Raw genomic sequence first — 27246 nt, forward strand, 5'->3', positions numbered from 1 at the left:
TGTATGTGTCATCACATCATCCTTCGAATCTATCAAGATATTTTGTTTCCTCTGTCACGAAGAACTTTTCGTTATTGAGTGCAACGTGGGTAACACCGTTTAGACTCTAATCCAGCGATTTGTGGTTTTCATCCGATTCATCCTGCAGGGATATATCATCATTTTCATCTCAAGAAAGAGGGTGGCAGACACAATTGTGGAGCAACATGGAATATCGCGTCGCAAACTTTGGAGTTCTATGGATTCTTACCATCGTCATATTTTCAGTAGCGTCTTCACCGGAACAAGGTAAGATGAGACTTTAATTTTTCAGACGTTACTTTCGAGGCATGTTATAGGCAAACATTCCATTTTCTGCAGATTTTTCTTTCTGCAAATAACAAATTCTCTTAATGATATACTCATTATCATCATTATTATCTTTAGTGAGTCTGACACTGTAACTATTAACATTGGAGTTTTTAACTAGATGCTTAAGTAAAATTTTAATGGCATAAATTGCAAACGGCTATTTCGTTTATTTTTTACCTTTGCCCCCGAACTCTGGAATCGCCAGCCTACAAAGTTACCTTTTGCAAACATGTTCGACAGTTTAATTGTTTTACAGTGCTTTACAATCAAAGGCGTTTATGAATTCTACATATATATACTAATTCTGTCCGAAATCATATAACGTAGGCCCTATAATTATTGTAAATAACATTTCATCAGTATCTTTTTTCATGGCCCCGCTGAAAACCGCTGAAATCCTCAAGCAGCTTATTTTATCTCTTGTTTCATGGATTTGGCACTTTGGCCTAATTTTACTTCTTATTGTAAAAAGAAACGATGCAACAATCAACATTGTGACCCCTGTAACCAGCGTGTATCGATAACATCGTTTGTCAACGCATTTAACTTATAAAGAGAAAAGTATGTGATTTTCTTCATTAAAACACAATGCAAAACCTCAAATTGATGACAATTTTATATTCAAGTAGGACATACTTAATGCCGGCTAAATTTTGTTAAGACATAATATAACATTCCGCCGAAGGTGCATTAAGGTTTGAGTATCAATTCTATTCGTCATAAAGTTACATTTGCCCTGTGCTCAATCGAAAGACGAATTGCATTCTTGAAAACAAGCATCCATGATACAGCTTTTTTTTTAAATTCATACCATTTCATTTATGCATTAAACATACAGTGTACATGGGTGTCATTCCGTTCACCCCCACCACATACTCACGAATGTGACATATTTGAGAATAGATACGAACAGTCACTTTGATCCAAAATATGCTGTGTAGCGCATACATATTTGTTCGTCTCTCCTTACTGTAAGATTTGAATAGTTAAAGGAATGTTTGAATTGAAAAGACAAACAAACAAACCAGCCAACAAAATTCGATTTCATGTTAAGATGCACAAACTGTGAAGATGTATTCCACACTATAGACCTTACTAGAGTACGATGCCAGTTATTGTGTTGCATAACACAAGTAAAACTAGTAACCGGCTGAGTGAATACTTTTTTTTTTGCAGTGTTTACTGCAATACTAAATGCATCATTCAACTGGCTGGAAAGTTGTTTTCTCGCCTATTTAACTGTATCTAGGTCATTTAAGGAATGCTGGAAGAAATCAAGAAAACAACAGTCTAAAGCGTAAATACTTTCATAAACAATCGATAAAGGCTTATTCCATGTTCCATGTCTAGTCAACTGTTGTATGGCGAGATTGCTTCGTTTTGACGAAATGAAAGTCCGTGAAAAGCGAACAACTTCTGAAATCATTCATATTTTAAAACTCAAACAAAGGGAAACTGACCAAAAATGCATGTATTTTCAAAAGTGAATTGCATTTTTATAAACTATAAGATTGATGATGGAGTACCACAGTAACACAATAATGTGCATCAGCTCTTTGGAGACACTGCCCCCCCCCCCTCCCCGTTGTAATATTGGTCAAGATTTTTCAGTTTGTCTCCCCACTCGTTTGATATGAAAGAAATCGGGTGTATTTCATATTCATCTGACACTGACGTGCTTAAAGCTCTTGATTTTAAAACTTGTTTTCATTACTTTTAGCGACAAAGCAGTCAAGGAATGCACTAATTGAACATGCTTTGAGCAATTAAACTCGAAAAAAACCCGCACGAAACATTTTTGCAACATAGTTATCTCCTATGCATAATTTCTTCTTGCCCTGAACTTTATTGCATGAATAAGAGAAAACCGGCATGCTCTTAATTTAGTGAATTCTCCTCTTTTGCAGAGAGGTCGATTAATTGATTGTTTTAAACTCTTTTATCCTTTATAAGATTTTTCTCCACAATGTGCCAAACAATGAAATGGCAAGAGATCACTAGAGACCCCAACCACCTGAAAAAAAAGAGAAAGAAAGAAAGAAAAAGTTTTGATATAAATATGACGACCTGAGAAATCAAGATTCTCTTCTGAAAGTAAGTACCCTGGGAAATATAAGCAGCCATTGAGAACGATTTGACATGCTCATAATAAGGGAAAGAATTCATGGAACTAAGAAATTCTCGGAGTAGAACTAAGCCCTTCCAACGAAGAAACGTGTGCTTTATTCTAGTTGTCGGCTGTCTTCAAACCAAGGACCTTCCGCTTTTTCTCCGTAAAGTCGGGGTTTCGATCGCCTGGGCGTGGATATTATACACAGGGGGTTCCCCTGCGTGCATTATGTTCTTTTCATAATGTGCGAAGATTGTCCCACTTACGTGTCTGACTGCAGTAACATAAGCTTATTACATCTAATTATGAAGTGCTGTTCAGGGTAGGTTAATTGCCGATAAGTTGAGTTTGACAAGTATATTGCAGGGCTGAGTCTTCATTGAAATAGTGAACTATTCGGGGAAGAAGAAATAACTTTTGTAGCCCTGTTCGAATGATTAAATGCCACTGTGTGGTACAGATGGAGAAAAAAAATGCCCATCAACCAAATATTGCTTTATCACTAGATATGATAAACGCACCATTAAAAAATTGTATACAGTTGTTAAACATAATATGAATCATTCATTGGACACATTTGAATAAGTATTGGAAGAGGAATGTAAGAACAGTCTGTCTTCTAAATCTTACACCATATAAATAATTATGGAAGCTCTCAAAGTTGTCGAGACTAATACAAATAGTTAATACTAATGACGTGATAGGTGCCGAGAAGTGTATAGTTGACAAATAATGTGAAAACATGAACAAATAAGCAAATCCCTCTGGTATGTTCGAAATACGTAAATTGCAATTTTCTTTAATCGCCTTTTATTGTTGTCACTCACATTGCCGTAACCGATCCTTGTTTGTGTAACCTTACGTTTTGATAAGTAGGTTTAAAAGCACGGGTTTTCATTAAAAATAGGTGTTAAGCCAGAAAGATCAGGATTACGTACATGTTAGACAGATACAAGACACCTCGGATTTTTTTTTTAAACTGATGCAGATTTGTATGTATGATCTGGTCGTCACTAATCGCATTTGTACTGATTAATACCGCCAAGAATGCATATGTCTAGGCTTCAAAAAATTTCTATTCCTTCTGACGCATGGCCTAAACCGTCTTGGCAGACAGCATAAAAAGAACATGTCCCCAAAATTCCAAAGCCATCAAACAAACAAGCAAACAACAAAAAATACACCCCAAAATAAAGCAAAACAAAAAGAAGTAAAGAAAACTAAAAGACACAATTATACAAAAAATTATGTTATGTCCTATTCACTCCATCGCAGCTACTCATCTCTACACTGATGTAACTGCACCATTGCTAAAAAGATACGATAGAATAGAAATTGTATTATGATAAAAGTTTTCCATTTCTCAATCGATTTTTTTTTTTCAAATCCTTTTAGGCAGAATTTTGACTATGGAAGATATCGTATTTCACAGAAATCTGAGATCTGTAAAGAATTTGCAAATATTCGCATGGATCATGTTCTACCCCGAAGAACGGAAATTCAATTTCAAACCAATTCATTTTTTCCTGTCATGTTTGCGATTACTGTAGTTGAACTCTTCACTCTCATTTTAGGCAGTTAGAATATAGGCAATTATTCCAGAAACACGCCTCCGTCCTGTCATGTCAAAAGTACTGGTCAGACATTCTCTCACACTTATAAGCTCTTCATTGCCATCCCTCTTGATTTCGGGAGATGTTAGTCATTCCAAAGGTTCGTTAATCCGGAGATTAAACGAGGTTCGTTATTCCAAAGTTTCTTTATGCCGAAAAACACTAATTCGCCATTGCTTGAGGTTCGTTAATTCGAATATTTTGTCGCGTCATTCTGAAGGTTCGTTATTCCAAAGATTCGTAATTCTGAAAATGAAATAAGGTTTGTTATTCCGAAAATTCGTGAATCCGAAAATGAAATAAGGTTCGTTATTCCAACGGTTTGTCAAACCGGAGATGAAATAAGTTTCGTTATTCTGAAGGTTCGTTTATCCAAAAATGAAGTAAGTTTCGTTGATCCGAAGGTTCCTTATTCCGAAACACGCAAATTCGCTTTGGTTTGAGATCGTTAATCCGAAGATGAAAAGGGTTCGTTAATCTTTACAATTTGTGGCGTACATTCCGAAGGTTCGTTATTCCGAAGATTCGTAAATCTGAAAATGAAATAAGGGTCGTTATTCCGAAGGCTCGTTAATTCGAAAATGAAATAAGGTTCGTTACTTCGAAGGCTCGTTAATCCGATAATGAAGTAAGGTTCGATATTTCGAAGGTTCATTAGTCCGATCCGAAATGAAACTTACTTGGTTATTCCGACGGCTCTTTAATCCGAAATGAAATATGGTTCGTCACTTCTACTGCGTATTAACGAACTTTCGGAATTACGAACCTTATTTCGTTTTCAGATTTACAAATCTTCGTATTACGAATCTTTTTTTATTTTCCGCCTAATGTACCTTTGTAATAACGGACTGTAACCTTCATTTCAGCCAAATTTTGGAATGTGTTGTCTTCGTATCAAATCAACAAAGATTAAAGTGCTAATAATTAATGTAACCACATCAACTACAGAAGTCACCTTCATAATGTACATAACAATTATTTTGTTAATGTGAAGTTATCACAAACGGGAACCACTGAAGGTAAAGAAGGATGTATTAAGATTATTTTGCGTAGAACGACATAAGGGAAATATTAATAGAATTTTACAAAATTTCATATTAAAAAAAGAGGTGCTTTCTCTAGACTTGTCACTGACGTATGTTAAAGGGATAGTTTGGTATTGGAGATGAGAATTTGGCTTTTAACTTTTTTGAGATACCAGGAAACTACTTATGAAATAGTACAGAGGAATTGAAAGTTTATTTGATGAAAATCGGTTTTGGTATGGCTGAGGCACCCCAAAACAAAGTAAAACAAAGCGATCGTAATAAAAGCTGGGTCCCACCTTTTATTAGAATCGCTCTTTTTTGGATATCTCAGTAATTTTAAAACCAATTTTCATCAAATAAACGCTGAAATCCTCTTAAAATTACATGCTCCTTCATTTATTTTCATAAAATATTCTCATTATCCCACCAAAAAATGTTAGAATTCTGAAGTTAGGTCTCAACCGAAACTGTACAATCCCTTTAAGGGTATGCTATATCCCCACTGCCTTCTGAAAGGGGCAAGTCAAGTGCTCTTTTATTAGGCATTAAACATGTGACGTAACAAGCTGTAGTAATCTCCTCATCAATAGGTGCCAGCACTTATCCTTCAAAAATTCATAACTGTTGAACGCATTGTCCCATTTTTTCAACTTTTGACTGATGTGTTCTATTAACATTACTGTGTTCTTTCAATCCACATGTTTAATATGAAGGTCAAATTTGAAGACTCTATCTATACTTCATCATGGGAAATAGAAGTGCAATGCAGCCAGTAAAAATTTCAACTAGCGGAGCTCATAGGCCAATTTCATCATCATCACAAACGCATTCATCATCATCACTATGATAGCCAATCATCATCTCAAACGAAAGGGGGGCGGGAGTTCTCCGCCCACTTCTAAAAGGTCCCTCAATGATACACCGACGTCAATTCAAAAATTATCTTTCCACTCCAACGTTGTCATTACAATATTGTGCGATGCAATGGTGGTAGAAAACCGCATTCTATCAGTTGTCTCTTCGCTGAGGTCTGGGCCATTTTTTAGGGGTTTTTTTTTCACTGCCAAGCTAAACTCGAGCTTCAGAGATCAAAGCGCATGAAGGAAATAAGAGAACGAACAATAGAGATAGAAAGGAACCACTGTCATATAACCGCGGAAGCGGCGAACAATTTCCTTTGCTTGTTTGGTAAACAAAAATGCTCCTCTCAATTAAACGTTTTAGTCGGCGCCCCGTGTCTGCCTCCAGCGCACGCTTCGCCTTTGAGCACCGGGTATGACGAGCAAGGGATAACGGACCCAGAGGGCTTGTAATTGCCTATTAAACTCTGTGCCAACAAAAGACCGACTGGTTTGCTGCGGAGTCGAGTGGGGATGGGGAGCAGCTATAGCTCGCTTCGTTCATTTTTGGGGGCGGTTCTAGGATCGTGTCCGAAACAATCGTGCACCAGAGCCCCTTAGGGAACGGTAAAGTGGAGGCAAGCAGAAAGGATATACGCAGAATTTAAACGCCTAATGGAGGAAGAATTCAATTACTGAATGACAAAATAACAACAGCAAAAGTATTTTATTGCTAACTACATCCTGCTCTCAAGTGGTGGTTTAATGAATATCAGTCAAATGGAAACGCATTAAATTAAGTCAGTCGCGACGTATCTTTCCGTCTTTTGCCTCAAAATCACTGAAGAGTTCGTAGCATATTCAGCGGACCTGCAATAACAACAAGGCGATTATTTTGGTAGTGAAAATAAGTCACTTTAAATGTCTCTGTTTTGTATCTTCTTCACAAACATAGCCTATTCCACATCAACACACAACTTACCTGAACACAAAGCATATCAACAACTTTTCCCTCAATTTACAACTGAATACCATGTCACAAACACAAGTCAATAAAATTGTACCCACAAAGTATACAGATTGGTACTTATCACAGAATTAAAGGGAAAAAAATCCACCCCAAAATAAACAAATTTGAAAAGAATTTGTCATTTTTGTATCGTTCTGAGGGAAAAATTTTTCTCTTTCTCTTGAAGATTATTCTTTCTTTTTTTCTTTTCGGGGGGGGGGTACCTCTTTATTAGCATTCATTCTCAGATTCCAACTTTCATACCTTCTTTAGCATTCATTCTCAGATTCCAACTTTAATAGATCGACCATTATGTTTTATATAATGTTTGCAATATTCTATGTATGTCTCCTAGCTGGATATCATGTATTATTCAATTTTGTTATATTTGATGTATTTTCTCATCGAGAAATATGAAATTGAAATTGAAAATGAAATTGAAATTTATTCGCTCGTCTAAAAGAAGACATCAGAATCATTAAATCCATGTTAGGATTTCACTGCTATAGTATAGAGTATAAAATCGTGATTTTGTAAGGAGCTCGAAGACAAGAGAAGAGCTGGCAAGTTTGTTGTAAGACTGATGTGGCTGATGCTATACCACCAGAAGTACACAGTAAAAAGTCGGTGTTAGATTTAACACCATGGGTGTTAAATCTAACACCGATCAAGTGTTAATAGAGGACCACACCCACGGGTGTAGAAAATGCATTGTGATGGTGTTGAAAAATGTTCACCTGGCACTTCGTGGTGTTAATTTGACACTGTATCTGGTGATATTTTTGACACTGTGCTGGTTTTAATTCAATAATAACACCGCATGGTGTTGATTTGATATTGCTGGTGTTAATGTCAATGGTATAACACCCGTCCAGCTTCAATAGGAGACCACACCAACTGGTGTTACTGTGGTGTAAATGTGTTCACATATTTAAAAAAAATCAAGTACTTTATCGGAAAATTCTTGGTCGTCTTGTTGAAGTTCAAAATCAACAAGGAGTGCAGTTACTAAGAAACTCTTCAAAAAACAATTTTGTATTTTGAAATGACACCCGGAGGTGTTAATCTAACACCATGAATGAGCACAGAAAATTTAACACCAGCTAGGTGTTTCATATTTAACACCGGACTTTTTCAGTGTACCAACTGTGTTATCTTGACTGAAGGTCATTCATGTCAGCATTTACATTGAGGGCATTAATTGAAACAAAAATGGGAATTCACAAAAATCAGCTCGCAAAGATTCATCACGTCTATATATCCAGCAGAGTGTGATGAAGAATGAATAATTGATCTAAAACACACTCGATATAATAATCTTAAATAAATTCAATTATACGTTTCGAATGTAGACCTATCTAAGCAGGATATCTTTGCATAATATCATTAGGAATACATGCAGTTTCAACAGATAAATCAAAGTCCAGAAACAAGCGTTCCGCTTCTCGTGTCAACGATTGATAAATGGACCAAAAAATTATTATAAATTTGCATCTTAATGCAATCTTGCAGCTTCAGCAGATTTCTTTTTTTTTTTAATCTGTGTTCACTCTCATGCCATTTAGCCCCCTTTGAATTGTCAAAACTGGTCTTCGAAAAAAAAGCGGGATCATAATGATTCGATACGTCCAAAATAAGAGAGAATGACACATCTCTCCGAACTGAAATTGCCAAAGACGCCTTCGGTGTAGCTGGTTGTTGACGACCTTAAAGGGATGGTGCAGTTTCGGTTGAAATTGAGCTTCAGTCTTCAACCTTTTTGATGATGATTTTTATTTAGGTAACGAGAAAACTCTATGAAATATGAAAGAGCATAATACATTCTAAGAGGAATTCAATGTTTATTTGATGAACAATAGTTTTGAAATGGCTGAGATATCCAAAACAAAGTGATCCAAAATAGAAGGTGGGACCCACCTTTTAGTAGGATCGATTTGTTTTACTTTGTTTTTAGATATCTCAGGCATTTCAAAACCAATTTTCATCAAATAAACTCTGAATTCTTCTTTGGATTGTATGCTCTGTAATATTTCATAAACTGGTTTCTAAGTAGCTCGTAAAAATGTTAAAAGCTGAATCCTCACCTCAACCAAAACTATACTAACTCTTTAAACCTGGTTATGACCAAGACCATGACATACAAGTAATTTACCTAAAAACACAATTTACCTCAAATCGATGGTTCAGATCTATTCCATGGACGACAACAGACGTAACTTGCATCAATACATTGTCATGTTATGTGCGTGTCGCTTAGAGAGGATTATTAGATGTTTAAATTGTTGTCTGACGAGTTTATGCCATCGAAATTTCATAATGCGTGGATTACAAATTTGACTACCTTTGTTAAAATGGAGTTTCAGGTTTCAACCGTCGATGGAGGCGACATTTCGTCATGCAGTTGTGTCAGTTTATATCATGACACTGTGAATTTACTTAAGGTACAATTCGGTCAGATGAACGACAACCCATTGGTTTTCTGTACTAGCATTCCCTGAACAGTATCTCTTTAATTTAATTAATCAATTATTATTGATTATGCAGTTATTAGTGTGAATCGATGCCAATGCTCAAGTCGCAGAAGGGCTTGAAACGACTTGTTTACTTTGCATTGAAGACCAGAGGTTATATTAAATGCAACATTAGTTTCATTTTGGGATCAGAAAACACTCGAGATGCAGTTCATGCTGGGAGATAAAAGTGGGTTGTAGAAAAACAGGAAGATACGCATAATCTATTGCTTCGTGTGATGGCATGAAATGCATTGTAATATTCAAGACAGGCGAGATTGAGTAAGGACAACACCGAGAAAGAATTTGTTGGCGTCTCGTATCAGAATACCTGCCATACCAGTGGTCAGAGAACAGGGTTACGCGTGACTGAGGAGTTCTTTTAGAAGGAGGGTGGACAGAGACAGGAAAAAAAAAATCACTTAGGGGTAAACAAGCGATTAAAGGATTTACGAGTTTGAGACCGATAATACGAGAGGGTAGAAGTGAAAAGACACGTCTCTACGTCAAAAGATCCAGCGTACATTAACCCAGAAACTTTGTAGAGCGACATAATAGCGAGAAACTCCAGAATTGATATCACCTTAAGTGGGAGAAAGGAGAACTATTTCCCCCTTCCGTTGTCAGGGAAATTGTGGCATTTTACTGCTTGATAACAGTCATTCCATATCCACTTCTGTTCCGACAAAAAGGATAAACGCTTGATTTTTGAATAATTGATAACAGTGACAGCAAACGTTTTATAACAGAAAACGTTCTTTCAAAAAATACACAGACGACCTCTTGAACGGCCAAATGAGTACATTGCCATTTTCTACGAGAAAAGTGATTTCTTCTGTGGGAAGGTGGGGTTATAATTACTCTGTCCCGAAATTGAAACAAGATGGCTATACTAATAGATTATGACATTTTCTATTTCTCGCGAAGTTGCCCCCGAACTTGGTTAAAAGCCGATCAGCAGCAGAAGCAAAATGCGATGCCTATTATACAGAAGGCCACACGATGACACCCAAACCACACTAGAAGGCTGCACAAAGATGTGAATCTTTATTTTAATATGAACCATCGCAATATCTTCGGGTTATTTTGGGGGGCTTGCCGAAGACTCACGAAGTTGCTGCCGGAGACTGGGAGACTCCACTGGCGACCATACGATATCTTTAGATACCCTTGTTACGAATGACCCGGTGTGCCTATATACTGTATATGTACGATAACAGCCGAATTTGAACATTTCCTTATCAAGTGTCCATCTTTGCTCAAATTTGGGACAGTGTCATTTACTGTGACGCCTGTATCATCATATACACACCTGAAGGGAACATCATTCGGACCACAAAGAACATTCTATTCTTATAATGAGAAAAGATAGTGGCACAGGACATGAGAATCGTAAAAGGAAGTGACCATAGCTGTAAAGGAGCAAGGTTGAATAGAAGACGGTCAGTCCATTAGTCTGAGACCAAGAAAACAAAAGTTCTAGGGTTAATCGCTGTACGATGAGATCTGAGGACAAATTGACGTTGCGATTGGGTTGTAGAAGAAAAATTGACAAGCGACAGATCATGTCAGACAAAAGAGTGAAAGAGAGATTTTGTGAGTGTGTGTGCGTGGGGTAGTAGTAGTAACAGTAGTAGTAGTAGTAGTAGTAGTAGTAGTAGTAGTAGTAGTAGTAGTAATATGGGGGGGGTTGAGATATACTGGTCACATTACCTTCTATAGATCGACACTCTATAAACATGTTTACGTAACATTGTTTCTGGCTCCAGTTTAACACAGCGATAGCAAAAAGCATGTTCCAGAGAGATCCGAGGTACCGCATCGGGTATTTACTTTTCTTTGATAGAGGACATTTTGACGGCCTTCGTATAGATTGCTTGTTATTTGAGACGAGAAAAGTCGAAAACACATGGCGTCTGTTGTCGCGAATTTGTTGAAGCATAATAGAGACACCAGAAGACGAGCTCGTTAAGGATGTCGGCTAAGCTGTGCTATTTAATTCATTTCATTTTGGCCTTGGGAAATCGAGCGTGGTATACATGAATATTCATAAAGCCTACTTTAATGGAATAATGTTCAGCGTAGCAGCTGATTAAAAACGTGCTTCCCTTGAAAATGTTCATGATATCATATCCAAAATCTTTGTTAATAGAAATGTAAGACTATGAAAACAGAAAGAATGAAATAAGGAATTACTAAACTGCAGAAACTCAAAGGGAAATAAGACTGTTAAAAATGTCATAAAGTTATAACTCTCTTTCTTCCTTCCCTCATGAAATAGATATAATTGTGTGTGTAAATCATATATATATATATATATTTATTTATACATATATTATATATAAATATATATATATTTCATATATACACCATCTATATTTTTTACATTATCTTTGGAATATATTAAACATAACACGGAGGTTTCACACTCTCACATCTCTCTGCGTATAAATTACAGTACATGCGCGTTTATTCCTTTTGATGAAAAATGAACACTATAATTAGTCATGCATAATATGGGCTTCAGTTTATTCACGAACGAAGTGTCCTAATGAAGAACAGACTGTTGTATACTCTCATTAATACAAACAAACAGTACTTTGATTATTACGCCAATTAATCTCTATCATGTTATTTACAAGTACGTAAATAACATGTGTTTGTATGAGTACACTGTTTTGTCTATACTCTATTGAACGAATGGCAGCCACTGATTGTTATTTGCGAAAGGTTCGTTAATCCAAAAATGAAGCAAGGTTCGTTGACCAGAAGTTTCGTGATTCCGCTGCAGAAATTTCGTACGCAGATTCATAGATGTTCGTTATTCCGGAAGTATGAAAGGGTTCGTTAGTTCAAACATTTCTCTTATGGCTTCATTCCGAAGGTTCGTATGAATTCCGTAAATGAAAGTAATAAGGTTCAGTGTTCCGGAGGTTCGTTAATCCGAAAATGTAATAACGTGCATTATTCCCGACATTCGTCGATCCGAAACTGAATTAATGTTCAATATTACGAAGGTTTGCTAATCCGAAAGTGAAATAAGGTTCGTTAATCCGCCCTAAATGAAAATAAAGGGCGTACTAATGAACCCCCGGAATAACGAATATGGTTTCATTGTCGGATTAACGAACACTTCGGAATAACGAACCTTACTCCATTTTCGGAATTACGAATCTTCGGAATAACGAACTTTGTGCAGGGTCTAAGAAATGTTCCCGCATTGAATAGGCCAGAAAGATAGCAGAGAAGGATGGCACTTATGGATATAAGTTACTATTGGGATTAGTCATGCTAACTTGCCACATGCATAGTGTTTTTGTCTTCTGAATACAGGTGTTACAAACATTAGAATACTAGCATTAGAATACATGATTAACCTGATTGCAAAATGGCAGACATTAATTCGCACTCTCCATAAGAAAATAGTAAAATAGTAATATATATATATATATATATATATATATATATATATATATGATACATAAAGAACGACTCATTATACAAGTACATTATCAGGAAATGAGAGAAAGGAATACAAGGGAAGTGACACACACACACATGCAAATTAGTAGGGCAGATTCGACATGATAGCTTTATTACTTGTTACCAACAGGTATTTCACAGCACTTGAAAGATAATTAAAGACACGCAGAGACCATTTTGGACAGCACAGGCATTGACAAGGGTAATTTGATTATTAGAACAAAACCTTTTACAAACCCATATTCCCTCCCACGTCTCCCCATAGAGAGTTCCCCTACCCCTCGTGAACCTAAGGTTATCATTAATCCATAAACATAATCATAATAATTGTACGTGAACTAAATTCATATGCAGTTAAGTTCAGACTCTATTAAAGGTCCTGTTTACCTTTGGGAGCAGTGATTAAAAAATGTTCAAGATATCCCTCTTGATGCATGTGTGTAGGTCAGTTGTATCACAAAACATCCTACCATATAAAATCTTTGCAATAAATCCTAAAATATAAGGAGATGTCACTGTTTTTCTCATTAAACCGTAACTGTGGACAGTTTAGTCTGGAAACATTTTTATCTTAGCTATTGTTCACATTTTGTAATAAACAATACTTTACATCGATTATACTGGTTCAAATTTTCTTATTGGTTGTTTCTTTCCCTAACTCACATTTCAGAACTATTTTGAAGCACTAATACTGGGTTTTGTTTCAGCTGCAAATAGTAAATTATACCTTTAATGTCTTATACTTACCCCTACCACCCTTCTTCCTAACCTTCATATACCCTAACCCTCCTGTAAGTGTAACACATGCTAACTCTGTATATGCTTGCGGGCTTTTTTTTCAGACAAAGCGTCAAATCATCGTGTACTTCATAATGAAGATTCCACCTGTACTTTATGATATAGAAAGTAGAGATAAATAAAGGGAAATTGTCTATAAAAAAAAAAAAACAACTTAAAGGGGTAGTACAGTATTGGTGGAGATGAGAATTGGGCTTTTAACTTTTTGCGAGATACCAAGAAAGCACTTATGAAATAGTGCAGAGCATACCATTTTAAGAGGAATTCAAAGTTTATTCAATGAAAATCGGGTTTGGAATAACTGAAACATCCAAAAACAAAGTAAAACAAAGCGATCGTAAGAATCGCTCTGTATTGGATATCTCAGCCATTTCAAAACCAATTTTCATCAAATAAACGTTGAATTCCTCATGGAATTACATGCTCTTTCATATTTCATAAAAGGTTTCTCATTATCTCACCAAAAATGGTAGAAACATGAAATTAGGTCTCAACCAAAACTATACGATCCCTTTAAAGATACAAAACATTATGTGCACGCTGTCGCATACACCACACACATGGCGCACACACGATCCCTTTACGAGAGTAGGAGAGTACTGTGATGGTGTCAAGAGATTTTGTGAGTTTGTACGTTTTTATGTTTGTTTAGACTTTTGTTGTTGCTGTTGTTGTTTGTTTGTTCGTTTCGTAAAGTTTGTTAATGGTGGGGGTAAGCCAAAAGTGTGTCGATGCCACGTCCCTTGTCCCTTGCTTTATGAGAGTCAGAAGGGGGTCTTTTGATGAGCTCTCGTGTTTGACGACTTGTCATGGCTTTGAAACGTGGCGTTGATTTACACCCAAGGCCAAACAACACCAATGCGGCTAGCTTTCACTGAAAGTCAGTATACACAGAGAATGGCGTGCGACAAAAGCGCGCCAACACTTACAGGGAATAAAAGCCTTGTTACCCGTTATTCAAGGCGCCACAGACGACAATTTGAGATCAGCCTTCTCCAAATTAATCCTTTTATTTTCTCATAGAAACACCAGTCGCCAAGCCCTTACACGCACTAAGTGTGTTGTCTGTGAGCGAGAACACATAATCAAGACTGTCAACAGTTCTGTAGTGAAAAGGCCAACACAATGTCGTAATGATTAGTGAATGGACGTTTTGACAAACAGGTAACTTTCGGGGTGGTCTACCACGCAGTGAAGTAGGGCTGATGTAGACGCGTAGTCTCGGCTGGAGAGGCGGGTAAGACAGTGTAAGTTGGGCATGTCGGAGCCCAGAAGTGTAGGCCTGAGTGCCGCTGACGAATCGATGGGGTATACGAGGAGGCGCCAAAAACAAGACACTTACACCGCACTGGCATCAATACCAAAACTCATTACGTCGAAACTGTAATTTCTTTCGCGGGAAAACAGAATGATTACCACCACGCCTGTGTACTCAAGCCTGCCTGCAAACAAAATGTCTCTCTTCAGCGTCTCTTCGAACAAAACTTTACACTTTCATTTCTTCTCTTTGCTTTCTGCTAATAGGTTCTACTTAAAGGTACTTGCGATGTACTGATTTAACGATATATCTTGCCTCTACGAATTTTGCTGCGACGTCTAAAATGACTCTGTCTTTCAAGGAACAGTTCAACGACTATGGCTTTTAAGGAGCATTGTAAGAAGACATTTTTCAGGAAGAGAAAAAAATATATACGAGTTCAAACTAAAGAGTACACGCCATTCTAATCTCCACGATTTTGTAGTCATTCTTAAAATAAAAATCAAATAATATACTGACATTGAACGTCATTGTTAAAGCTCGGATATTCAAGTAGAAATTGCATCTCGTCTGACAGACCGTGGCCTGGTTTTGCACGACTTTTACTTCAAAGATACATTTCCTTGTTCTAGCACCATATAACATATCACAGGTTTTAAAATGCTTTCAACATCTCATCAACTGGGTCAACAAAACAGAACAAAGAATTAAGAAAACTACATACGTGTCTTGATGGTTCTTCCATTTAACCATTTGGCCAACAAAATTATCATAATGTACACAATATGATTATATATAATACATTATACAGATATTTATGATATCATTATACCCTTATACATAAAATCTATGAATAAAGTATCTAAACTGGGCCGTACATACTCGTATCAACACGAGTATAAAAATGAGTGAAGTCTGATTGAGTAATTTGATATTAGTAACGTTTAAAATGTCAAACGAAAGAAAATGGCCTGTAATAATGTGCAAACACATAACAGAGAAATTGATCTTGAATTGTTGTACTGAGGGTCAGTTAACAGCCGGCTGAGGAGAGTTGAATCAATAATATTCTCTTCAATACGATCCTTAAATCGTGAATGGCAATATAATTTATCCTTTTATATGCAAGCCCTTTTCTTCGTGTCTGCCTGAGTGCGCACATACAGCACTTGAAAGACTACATTCATTCAGTACCATCATGCAACTATTTGCATTTTTGTGTGTCCCTGCCCTATAATCTGAAAGAATCACCAGACATATAACATAACATAAAAACTGGAATTTTTTATTTCCGATTTTTATTTCCGACTTTTATTTCCGATTTTTTTCCTCGAACTTGAAACATTTCCAGGCACCTGTGAGTTCGGAGGGCGCATGTACAGTCTCGGGGACAGCTGGCACCCATTCCTCCTGCCCACCGGTCTCGACCGATGCACCACGTGCACCTGCGTCGACCACGATCACGTTACCTGCTTGCGAGACGAGTGTCCGGAGCTCGCGTGTACGGCGAAGAGGAGACTGCCGGGGCACTGCTGTCCAGTTTGCGCTGGTAGGTTTTCAGGTGGAGAAGGGGGAAGCTTTATGGAAAGGGAGCAGTTATTGGAAAGGCTTGCAAACAAATGCAAACGAATAATTATGTAGTAAAGGGATCTTCTGTTTCTACACGTGATGTACAGAGTGTCGTTCTCACAATCTCAATCATTAATTTTTGTTTTGCTCGACATGATATTGCTAATAATAATCTCTGTAGATTTATATTGCTCATGATCTATAGGAGTATAGTCAACTGTGCATGACAATGTAATCAAAATAAAAGAAAGGCAAATAAAGGCTCGATATAATGTAATGACCGTCAGAGCTACCATACATTTCCTTTCCGTTCGAGAAAACGCTTGTAAATCCTGCTGACGGCCATGCCCAATCATCATAATACTGTATGAACGCCACATTTCACGATTTTCGGGAAGCAATTACATGAGAGTAGTGAAAACTAGATCACACACATCTTCACACCTCCTCCAAAATGTATATCGTGGATGTTGAGATAATTACATGTCCTTTAACGCGGAAAAGTTACTTACTCAAAACAGTACTTGATCATTTGGTCCTTTCCGTGCGCCAGCAATAACTGAATAAGAAAAAAAAAAGACACCACAATAACAAAGACGATATTAGCTAAGCAACGTCACGGTCACGTGACCAAAATATTGCACGGTCCCAATAAGACGCGATGTAAAATGACTAATGCATGTATACTGATATTCAAATTATCATGACCATTGTGTCGTTAGGATGCTTTGCAAGAACGGTAAAATTCCTTTTTATCGTCCTTTGTTTTTATTTCTTCACTCACTTTTCCTCAACGATCTACCCCCAGATCAATAACACATCAGACACTTTTCAGGACATGTTCTTATCAATCATTATTGCGAGATATTTTGAATCCCATTAGTCCTATGAGCCAATAAATAATGAAGAAATTAGATAATGATCAGATAAACTTTCGTCACACATTATTTCATATAGGAAATATTTAGATCACATTCCATCCCCATTGGAAATGATTTCTGCTTCTGACTTAAGTCGTTTCCAAGTGTACAACGCAGACGATAATCTTTACCAGACGTTTTGTGATAGTGTGAAGACGTTTTGCACTGTTCCTTCTTTTCTCATATCATGACTATTGTGAGGCACTAAGAATGTTATGATTAACATGTCACGCTGTGGTCTGGTCTCCTATTTCATCGTTTTGATTTGGCTTGCTTTGTTTCGCTTTGTTATGTCAGGGGCATAAGAATCAGCAACATTCATTTCCCTATATTGATGTCATGCTTCGTACTGAAAATTTGTCTTGAAAGAGGATGCCACTTTCACCGATGCTCCGTTGGTGGCGCCCCAGGATGGCATGTCTATCCCAGACTGCGAGTACAAGGGCAAGCGACTGCAGCACGGCGATCTATTCAGCGTGGATGACATCTTTACATCCAGGAGGCTGGACCAATGCGTCCAGTGCGGCTGCACGGTGAGTAGGCCACGCCCACTGGTAGTAACCCCCATTTTCAAATCATTATTTCCACACCCATGTTCACTGAGTTTCCTCCTGATTAATGTATTACAAATTGTGTGAAAAATACGTTTAGTTTGAAAAAAAAAGTTATCGAAGAGGAAATAAAAAGAAACATATTGATAGAACTACTTCTTATTTCAGGTAAACATCGATTAATCGAGTAAATTGTAGCCTGACGTGGTTTCTGACAACCATGATGTAAGAACTTGGTATCTATTCCGAGAATATAACGATGAATTGAAAATTGTAGCCTACCATCTTTAAGTTGATCAAAGAACAGTTAAAACGTCAGAAATTTGAAGGAACTGCGGGGGTATAGACTTTTGCTTGTAATGCTTGACGCATTAGGGGATTGAGCTACAACTTGATAGATGGCACGATAATACCAGGAACTTTAGTCAGACAAATAATTTTGTAGAATTTGGAGCAATTTGCAAAAGAGACCAATTTTCGCGGAAGCCTATTGAAACCGCGGTAACACGGGACTGTAACGAGAGGCGTCGTTCAACTTTCACTCGTCACTTACAATGTCACTAAGCACAACTTTCACTGGAATGTTGGTGATCTATAAACCGAAATCACTTCAATAAGTATTATTATGTGTTAACCCAAGCATGTTATTCAGCAGAATCTATTATGATGGTGGTCCATGATGTTGTATAGCAGCTTGCCTCGTTATAAATACTAAGAAATAGGCAAGGGTTGCTTTGTATCGGAATAGTGCAGAAGCTGATTTCACAATAGTAGTGATACTTGACTTTGGGTGAGGATTGCTCTAGCATTTATAATCATGAAAAGGGCGTTACATCTGCAACGACTTATCCTAGGCCTATCATATTTTCCAGACTAAAGGACGTACAATATGTATGTAATAATATATTAATGAAATAAAATACCTTCTCTTTTTCGTTATCTATTTTAGCTGGGAAGAATTTACTGCGCCTTAAAAACCTGCCTGCCGTTGACTTGTCCGGAAAACGAACAGGTCATGTTTCCCGATTCATGCTGTCCAGTCTGTTTATATGCAGGTAAAGTCACATCACGTATTTTCTCCGCCCTGATTCACAGTGCCTGTTTGTGTGTGTCATTCCATTCCACTCTCTCACACTGAAAATGTATTATGTATTTTAAGCATGAAATTTGAAAGCGTCTTTTCCTTCTTCTTCTTCTTCTTCTTCTACGTTTTCTTTTGTTTGAAACAGCCATTTATTTCAAAGCTAAACTGGCAGTGACCTGTATCATTGTTTATTGAACGATACTATATATTACCTATATTGTTCGAACGATACATATTTTATATGATATAATGATACAATATGATATAATATAATACAATATAATATAATATGATATGATATGATATAATATAATGTAATATGATATAATATAATATAATATAATATAATATAATATAATATAATATATATGATATGATGTAATATAATATGATATAATATGATATAATATAATATAATATGATATGATATAATATAATATAATATAATATAATATAATATAATATAATATAATATAATATAATAATATATATGTTTATGTTTCATATTCATATTTGATTGTTAACGGCCTTCATCTGTAAGCCATTTAGATTACATGAAAGCACATTCAAGTGACCAAGGACACGGTAGTATCGTGTGTTAAGGATTTTGTATCAAACAGCTTTCCTACTTCGCGGAAAGCGTGTTTTTTGTTTCCGTTTGAGTGTTTATTTGTTTTTTGTTTACTCCCATCCTCGGTCCTATTAGACGTAAATGGCGAAACTTCTCATTAGCCCGTTGTAGTGTTGCAGTAATCAGCAACTTTTCGCGTTGTAAATATCATCTGATATCATTTTCTGGGTCAGATGTCGTCGAAGACGAAGAAAGCGACGATGAGGGTGGCGAAGACGCTCCGGCTTCGAACGGCCTCGACCTCCAAATCAACCCCAATGACCTCCTCGAGATCAATGACCTCCCCGTCGTCAACAACTTCCCATCTGTGCCAGTCGAGGGTGTCGACGTTACGAGTGGCAACGTCGAAGAACCGACGAGTTATTTGGGTCAGTTTGATTTGATTTGATTTGATTTGATTTGATTTGATTTGATTTCTGCATTCCTTTGTCTTAAAAGAATATAACAGAGAGCCTATTGAACAAAGTTCCTAAGTAATATTAGAACAGTGAATTACATGGACATTGGTTGATGGTTAACATAAATAAATAAAACTGTATTTCTTAATTAGTACAATAGGATTTAGAGCAAGTGTCTTTACACAATAAATGGAAATAAGATTTCACGTACCAGGTGTTCAACAGACAAATTAAACAAATCTAGGAGTATTAAATACGGATGCAGGAGACCATTATCGTAAGCACATGCTTGACAAGAATAATGGTCTCACGTATACACATAATAATTATTACAATCAAAGATAATTCGGTCACCACTCATCGAACTGAGTGGGTAAACAATACAGCATGATACAAACTGTCCACTCCCATACCCAAGAAAATACTAATAGATAAATCAAACCGAAACAATGAGATAAACTTATACACGAGATTACGCCGTAACTCTATTCCTCACTTTTTAATTGTCGCAAATGTTTCGAAGAAAACATATTTTTATACCGAAATGATTTGCATTCTTCATATCAACATACACGACAGTCGATTTCTGTCAAAATGTTTTAACGTTGGACGTGACACTTGTTCCTTAACTCGAATTATGTCTGCTGCCAGAGCCAATAGAGGGGATAATTACTGGTCTGTATATTTCCCCTTCCTATCGACAAATTCAGAAAATGATTAAAGAGTGGATAATATAATATGTTTTACTCGACAAACGTCATCTGCTCTGGAGAATGTAGCCAGCTAGAAAAAAAAAAATCTAGGTCATATTAACAGTGCAGGCAACGCGCGTTGTTTTTCATGCTTGTCATGATCATGACAAAAATGATAAAAAAGAAAACTTCCGTGGAATAGTGAGTACATTTATACGGAGATTCCTGTATTTTTTAAAATCTTCCCGAGTCTGTGAAATCTCTTTCACCTCGAAACCCTCCACCTGGAAATATAAAACTATGAATAGCAAGAACAAGATCATTTTCAGTGGTTAAAGATATATGAGCGGCGCGGCGGCTTGAACGGGAATCTAACAGCTAATATTAAAATTCTATTTGTTGAAGTAGTCAGGGACACAGTTTCCATGGCAATTCCAGAAAACCGCCCTCTCCCTTATCAATTTCTTCCAGGAACTTAATGATACCCAAAAGCCGGCGAACTGTGATGAAACTATTCACCCCTTTATCTGGCCGGCATAGAACTACTGTCATCTTCTTTAAAGAACCCCTTTCAAATTTATCATACGGCAACAATAACAATACCATGCATGCCATGGAAACATCGGGTATATTCATAAAATCTGTTCTCTGTAAACTCTGCTTTACTCTGCTTTACTTCATCAGTTATGTCAAAATTGGAAAAACAGTGTCGGAAAAATGTTTTCGTTGCTTTATGGGCAAGACGTGAGACAGACAATCTCAGTTTAAAACACAACCGCGAAAGCTCCGTTCCCCCCCCCCCCCCCCCGCAAAAAAAAAAAGTATAATGAAAATAAATGCCAGTGCACCATGTTCTTGATCTCTTCTGCTTCTTCAAAGATTATAGACGTTGCCAAAATGAGGCAGCGGTCTGGGATACCCTCTAACATAAATACACACAGTCTGGAAGTGGTTAATTTCAAATCCTCGTCTGTTGGTTGCCATGGTTACGGTTTCCGCTTCGGACCAGGAGGTTTTCATATAATAGGTGGATGTGACTCCAGAATCCATTCCCCCTCACCTCAAGATTTGCCCGCGCAGATCTATCCCAACAGTGTAGGATGAATGACTGCAATTTTGTCCATGTATATTTTGCCTCGGTGGTCCAATGGAGGGAAATCCGATGATCACTCTTTGATCCCGTTCCCACGCCCGGGAAAATTGATGCCAGTCATGCGCGTCCGGAACATTCAAAAGTTGACTGAAAGACGTGAGCTCACTACTGCTTAGCATGATGTCTGGCACATTTTCTATTCCCGACTTTTTGTCCGTCGGAAGTGTAATACAAAATAAATAGCGACAATTACAAGAAAAAGAGTACGGCTAACCCAAGATAGGCTTTTGTGGAAATGCTCGAAATAATTCTGAATAGATTCGGCATGGATTTGAAGTCACTGTCAACGAATAAGCGCTTGAAGATGCGTGTGGACACTATCATTGCTATAGAGTCACAGAAGAGCGTCATGATTCCTTAAATTCTATTATTTACACTGATAAGAGACGATTTTGGCCACAAACTCGCTGTAAAAGACGTGAAAATAGAGTGACAATCGGATTCATCTGAGAGAAGAATTTACAATATTATGCACTGGTGAAAATACGGCTGCAATACGAAAGAGCTATTCATACATGAATCTTGAAACTATCCAGGAGTTTCTCTTCAAGATATCGTAAAGACCCCGAACACACCCCGTGAAAATAATTAGGAAGTGATGATACCACATCATATCAACAAATCAGCCTGGTATTCCAACTGCTGGACATCAGAACTTGCGCAATGACAAATATGTATTTTTCATCGAATTCACGACACATTATTGAAAACGTAATCTAAAGTTTCGAAGTTTTTTTTTTTCATTCTTGCTCTCTTGAGTAATATAGTCGGACAAAAGAGCTCGCAGTTTTTGTCTTTTTTTTACGAGAGTGCTGCGAGGTCAAAGGGCTGTATGCCAGAATTGTTTCGATAATGCAAAGTCATGACTATAATGTAGCCCGAAGTTGCTGTTTAGAACACCAGATATCACACGAACAGCTATACATCAGTCACGACACCAACAAAAGTAAAAGTAATAACAATAAAAACAGTAACAACATTCGTAATAACAACGACATTCCCATGAGCGAAAATAACTACAATCACATAAACAATATTTGTAGCTTTTCGTGAAAATACTTGTAAGATTTCAGAATGTGAATTTAATCGATATGAAATGCTATTATGTATATTTTGCAGCCTGCGAATCGAACGGACATACGTATTACCACGGCCAGACGTGGCACCCTGTGTTAAACCCGTTCGGTCGGATGGACTGCATTCTGTGCCAGTGCGAGGTTAGTAGCAGGATCATGGTCACGTGATTGTCTCGTAGGGGAGAAATTATATTTTGGCTATTAAAGGAAACCAACGTCCAAATATGGATGCGGATTGAATGAAAGCAATAATATTAATTGAATACATAAGTGAAAGTTTGAGGAAAATCGGACAATCCATTCCAAGGTTATGACGTTTTAAAGTTTGGATGCCGCCGAAAAGGCTGCAACATTTTGTGACGTCATTTTGGACATTGATATCACGTGAATATAATGAGAATTCCACAAAATTTCATTTCTCATAAAAATAACACATTACACCGACTTGTTACTGACATATATCAGGGTAATAATATTCCCCCTGCTTTCTGAAATGTGTAAGTCAAGCGCTCTTTCATTACGGTAGAAGAATGAAAGTATGTTGAATTTTCTTTACAATTTTTTGTATACTGTTGTCCATAATGACGTCACGAAGTGTAGTATTCTCCTTAACCAGCGGTGAAGGCACCGAAACTTCAAAAATTCGTAACTTTTGAAGTGATTGTTTGATTTTCCTCAAACTTCACTGATATGTTTTATTAATATTGCTGCTGTCACTCGACATTATTCAATCTACATTAATAGATGGGCTTCGGTGTTTTTTTTTTTTAACCGGCACTAGAGTTCCTCGACCAAAATCACCAAAACCGTATACTTGAATTGCACTGAAGGAAAGTTAGACCTTCTTTTTCTGTATTACTTATTCTCTTGCATTACTCGTTGACACTTTTTAAAATTCATTTTCAAATTTTATAATGCAAATATGTACAGGTTCACCTGCATGTTACATTTTGCACATTGAGTCCCAATTTTCACTAGGCACTAAAAAAGAAAAATACATTAAAAGTATTGTCTTCTCATCTTTTCAATTATTAAGTGTACTGTTTTATATTTTGCAATAATATAGAGAGAAATATGCACAGACTCAAAAGTACTTTACTACTATAATAGTTAAAATGAACTTTTCAGGTGAAAACGGCTCAAGCAGAGCATGTTACCCAAGCGAGATATCAATCTGAGTATAATTGTTATTTTTGTTGTTGTTATTATGACTATGAGTATTATCATTATTATTGTTATTATTATTATTTTTATCATTATCATTATTATTATTATCATGATGATGATGATGATGATCCGCAGCATTTGTAAAGGGAAGACAAGGTATCCTTGGACCCGACCATACTACTCGTGTCTATCTGAGTTACCATGGTTACTGCGCGTAAGGAGAAGTGGAACCAAGAGTCAACTTTTTTTTTTCTCTGTGTACCGGTATTTTCTTTTTCTGTGTGTAGAATGGCGAGACGAGTTGTAGCCGGCTCACATGTCAAGCGGACAGCGAACTACCGTGCCGAAATCCCCAGTATATACCCGGTCAATGCTGTAAGGTGTGCACAGGTATGCATCCAAGATAATAACGGGAAAGGTTTCTAATAATCAATGCATTAAAAATGAATGAGAAAACTAACTGGTAATGAGAAGGGAATTAAAACGGACGGACAAGCGGACAAAAGGAAGCAAATTCGCAAGGACGGAAGGGCAGTAGTAAGATTTAAAAATGGAGGAAGAAAGTTATAACAGATATAAACCAACTAAAATATCATGGATTTAGAAAAGAAATATAATCTGTTGGTGGAAAACGGAATTGATATTACGCATATTCTGAGTTTAAACAACAATTTGATTGTAGTGATATAAATACCATTTCTGTTTTTGATTTTTGGCTTTAAGTGTCCAGATGTTCAATGGATTTGTTCGTTTGGGGACAACTTCATATTTTTTTCTGTGGATTTCAGTATCACTCGGCTGGGCGTAGATACGCTAGAAATATTCTCGTGTACTTTCTTGTTTGCACAGAACGGCACTGGAATTTGTGTCAGTTTTCCGACTGATTGATCTTCAAGCAGTAAAATCATAAACTTTATATAAATTATAACATACATGAGTCTGTGTGTGATAATTGTATAATCTGTATATGATTCGTAGATTCATCGGATGCGCCCTCAACGCTCGTGCCGCCGCTATGTCTCCGGGGAAGAGAGACCACACTCCTCTATAGGTACCAGCCGGAGCTGGTAGAGGGATCGGGCGGTGTCCAAACCTTTATGTACGCCCTGGAAAACCTACCGATGAGCGTTGTACAAATTAGAAAATGGGATTTCATTAATGGTAAGTTTAACTGAATGTTTTAAGTGGAAAGCTGTAATAGTGCCCCTCCGTCTCCTAAAAGAAAAGAAAAAAAAATGACTACTTGGTAGGAAGGAATTGGGCCTCAGTGTGTGAAGTATAGATTGGTATTTCATATTGCTGTCTTTCATTGACTAGAAAATGTTGTGCTATAATGCATCTAGTATCTGTACCCTAAACAAACATTACTGTTATGAATCGATGTCGGTTGCGCTTCTTATGAAGTGAAGTAAGCCCACATAATATAGATATCATGCAATGTATGATTAGTCCACAGATTTTGCTTGTTCATCTTACTAATCATAATCTAACAGTTTACAGATGTACGATGAATATTTCAATTTCGCAAGTAAATGAATGATCATGATAGTCCAAAGAGGTCACGATTATTGGAATAGAACTCAGACTACTTGGACTGCTGACTTCACCTGAGAAATGTCATTATGAATAGATATGGTTTGGACTCCTGCACGGATTATTGCAGTAAAGAAGAAAAAAAAAAAACCCGAAGAAAAGACATGACAAGGATTAGGGCAAGAAAGAATGAATTGAAAAAAGTTATGTCTAATCAAGTGTGAAAAAAATGTGTGGACTGATCATACATGTATCTATCATTCCAATGGCTTTCTTTAACCTACAGGTGAATTTCAAAACTTTATGGTGGAAGAACTTTCTTCAGACCGATTCCAGAGGGCGCTCGGCCAAAATCGAGAAGGCCGATTTCATCTGATGGGCGCCACTACAATGCGTAAGTCTTATGTGTGGTTGTTTGTGCTTCCAAACAAGCATTTATCTAGGAAGTACGCTCGTAACGTTATCCATGCAGCAAAGTGGTCAACAGTATATGAGAATTTTCCAAGAGAGTAATTTCGCTTCAAAGACTGCATGGGGGAAAGAAAAACACGTTAGTGAAAGTCTGAGCAAAGAGTGGTGATTCTTTAAAGTTGTTGAGAATTTCATTTCATTTTATTTCATTTCATTTCATTTCATTTCACTTCGTTTCACTTCATTTCATTTCATTTTATTTTATTTCATTTCATTTCACTTCAGTTCACTTCATTTCATTTCATTTTATTTCATTTCACTTCATTTCACTTCATTTCATTTCATTTCATTTCATTTCACTTCATTTCATTTTATTTCATTTGATTTCATTTGATTTAACTTGATTTCACTTGATTTCATTTCATTTCACTTCATTTCACTTCATTTCATTTCATTTCATTTCATTTCATTTCATTTCATTTCATTTCATTTCATTTCATTTCACTTCATTTCATTTCATTTCATTTCATTTCGTTTATTTCATTTCCAACAATGCAAATCATTGTCATACACAAAATAACACAACATCAATACATGTATACAATATCAATACATGTGCTTTCAATTCCATGTGCCCTCTTCTCGGGAATGTGAACAATTAATCAATATCAAGATCAGTATCAAGAAAATGTCTCAGACTATGAAACTCTATGAAAGTCTCGTTATGGTAAATGAATAGTGCAAATCTAGCACAGTCTCTTCTACTTGCGGGTACCATAATATTATTCTTAACAGTCCATCTTGTTTGTTTGTTTGTTTGTTTCGTCTGTATTCAGCCACGTTGTGTATCTTTTTTTCCCCCACGTCGAAATCATAGGGAGAGTTCACAAGTTAGAAGGCAAAGAAGCAAAGCTACAGAGGCGGTGTTCCCCGCGATGCCTACGAAAGGTCGTAAAGCTGCCACGTACGCTCGACGTGCGGCCGCTGGAGAGGTCACATGACTGTGACGTCAGAACAAGATGGCAGACGAGACCGAAGAGGGAAACAAGGGCTATCGTTTGA

The 27246-nt window shown here is 36.9% G+C and overlaps 1 protein-coding gene across 1 annotated transcript; it reads left to right on the top strand.

Moving 5' to 3' along the window:
- Positions 1-206: 206 nt before the first annotated feature.
- On the top strand, positions 207-27246 carry LOC139721291 (chordin-like protein 2). Its single transcript, XM_071632612.1, has 10 exons — positions 207-288; positions 16351-16548; positions 17858-18021; positions 18989-19094; positions 19940-20122; positions 23117-23214; positions 24528-24630; positions 25219-25401; positions 26060-26171; positions 27066-27246. Exons 1-10 carry the CDS (start codon positions 207-209, stop codon positions 27244-27246), a joined length of 1410 nt encoding a protein of 469 aa, XP_071488713.1.

Source organism: Diadema antillarum, unplaced genomic scaffold, assembly GCF_040938485.1.
Source record: "Diadema antillarum isolate AM-2024a unplaced genomic scaffold, OU_Dant_1.0 scf00000141, whole genome shotgun sequence".
Classification (NCBI taxonomy): domain Eukaryota; kingdom Metazoa; phylum Echinodermata; class Echinoidea; order Diadematoida; family Diadematidae; genus Diadema; species Diadema antillarum.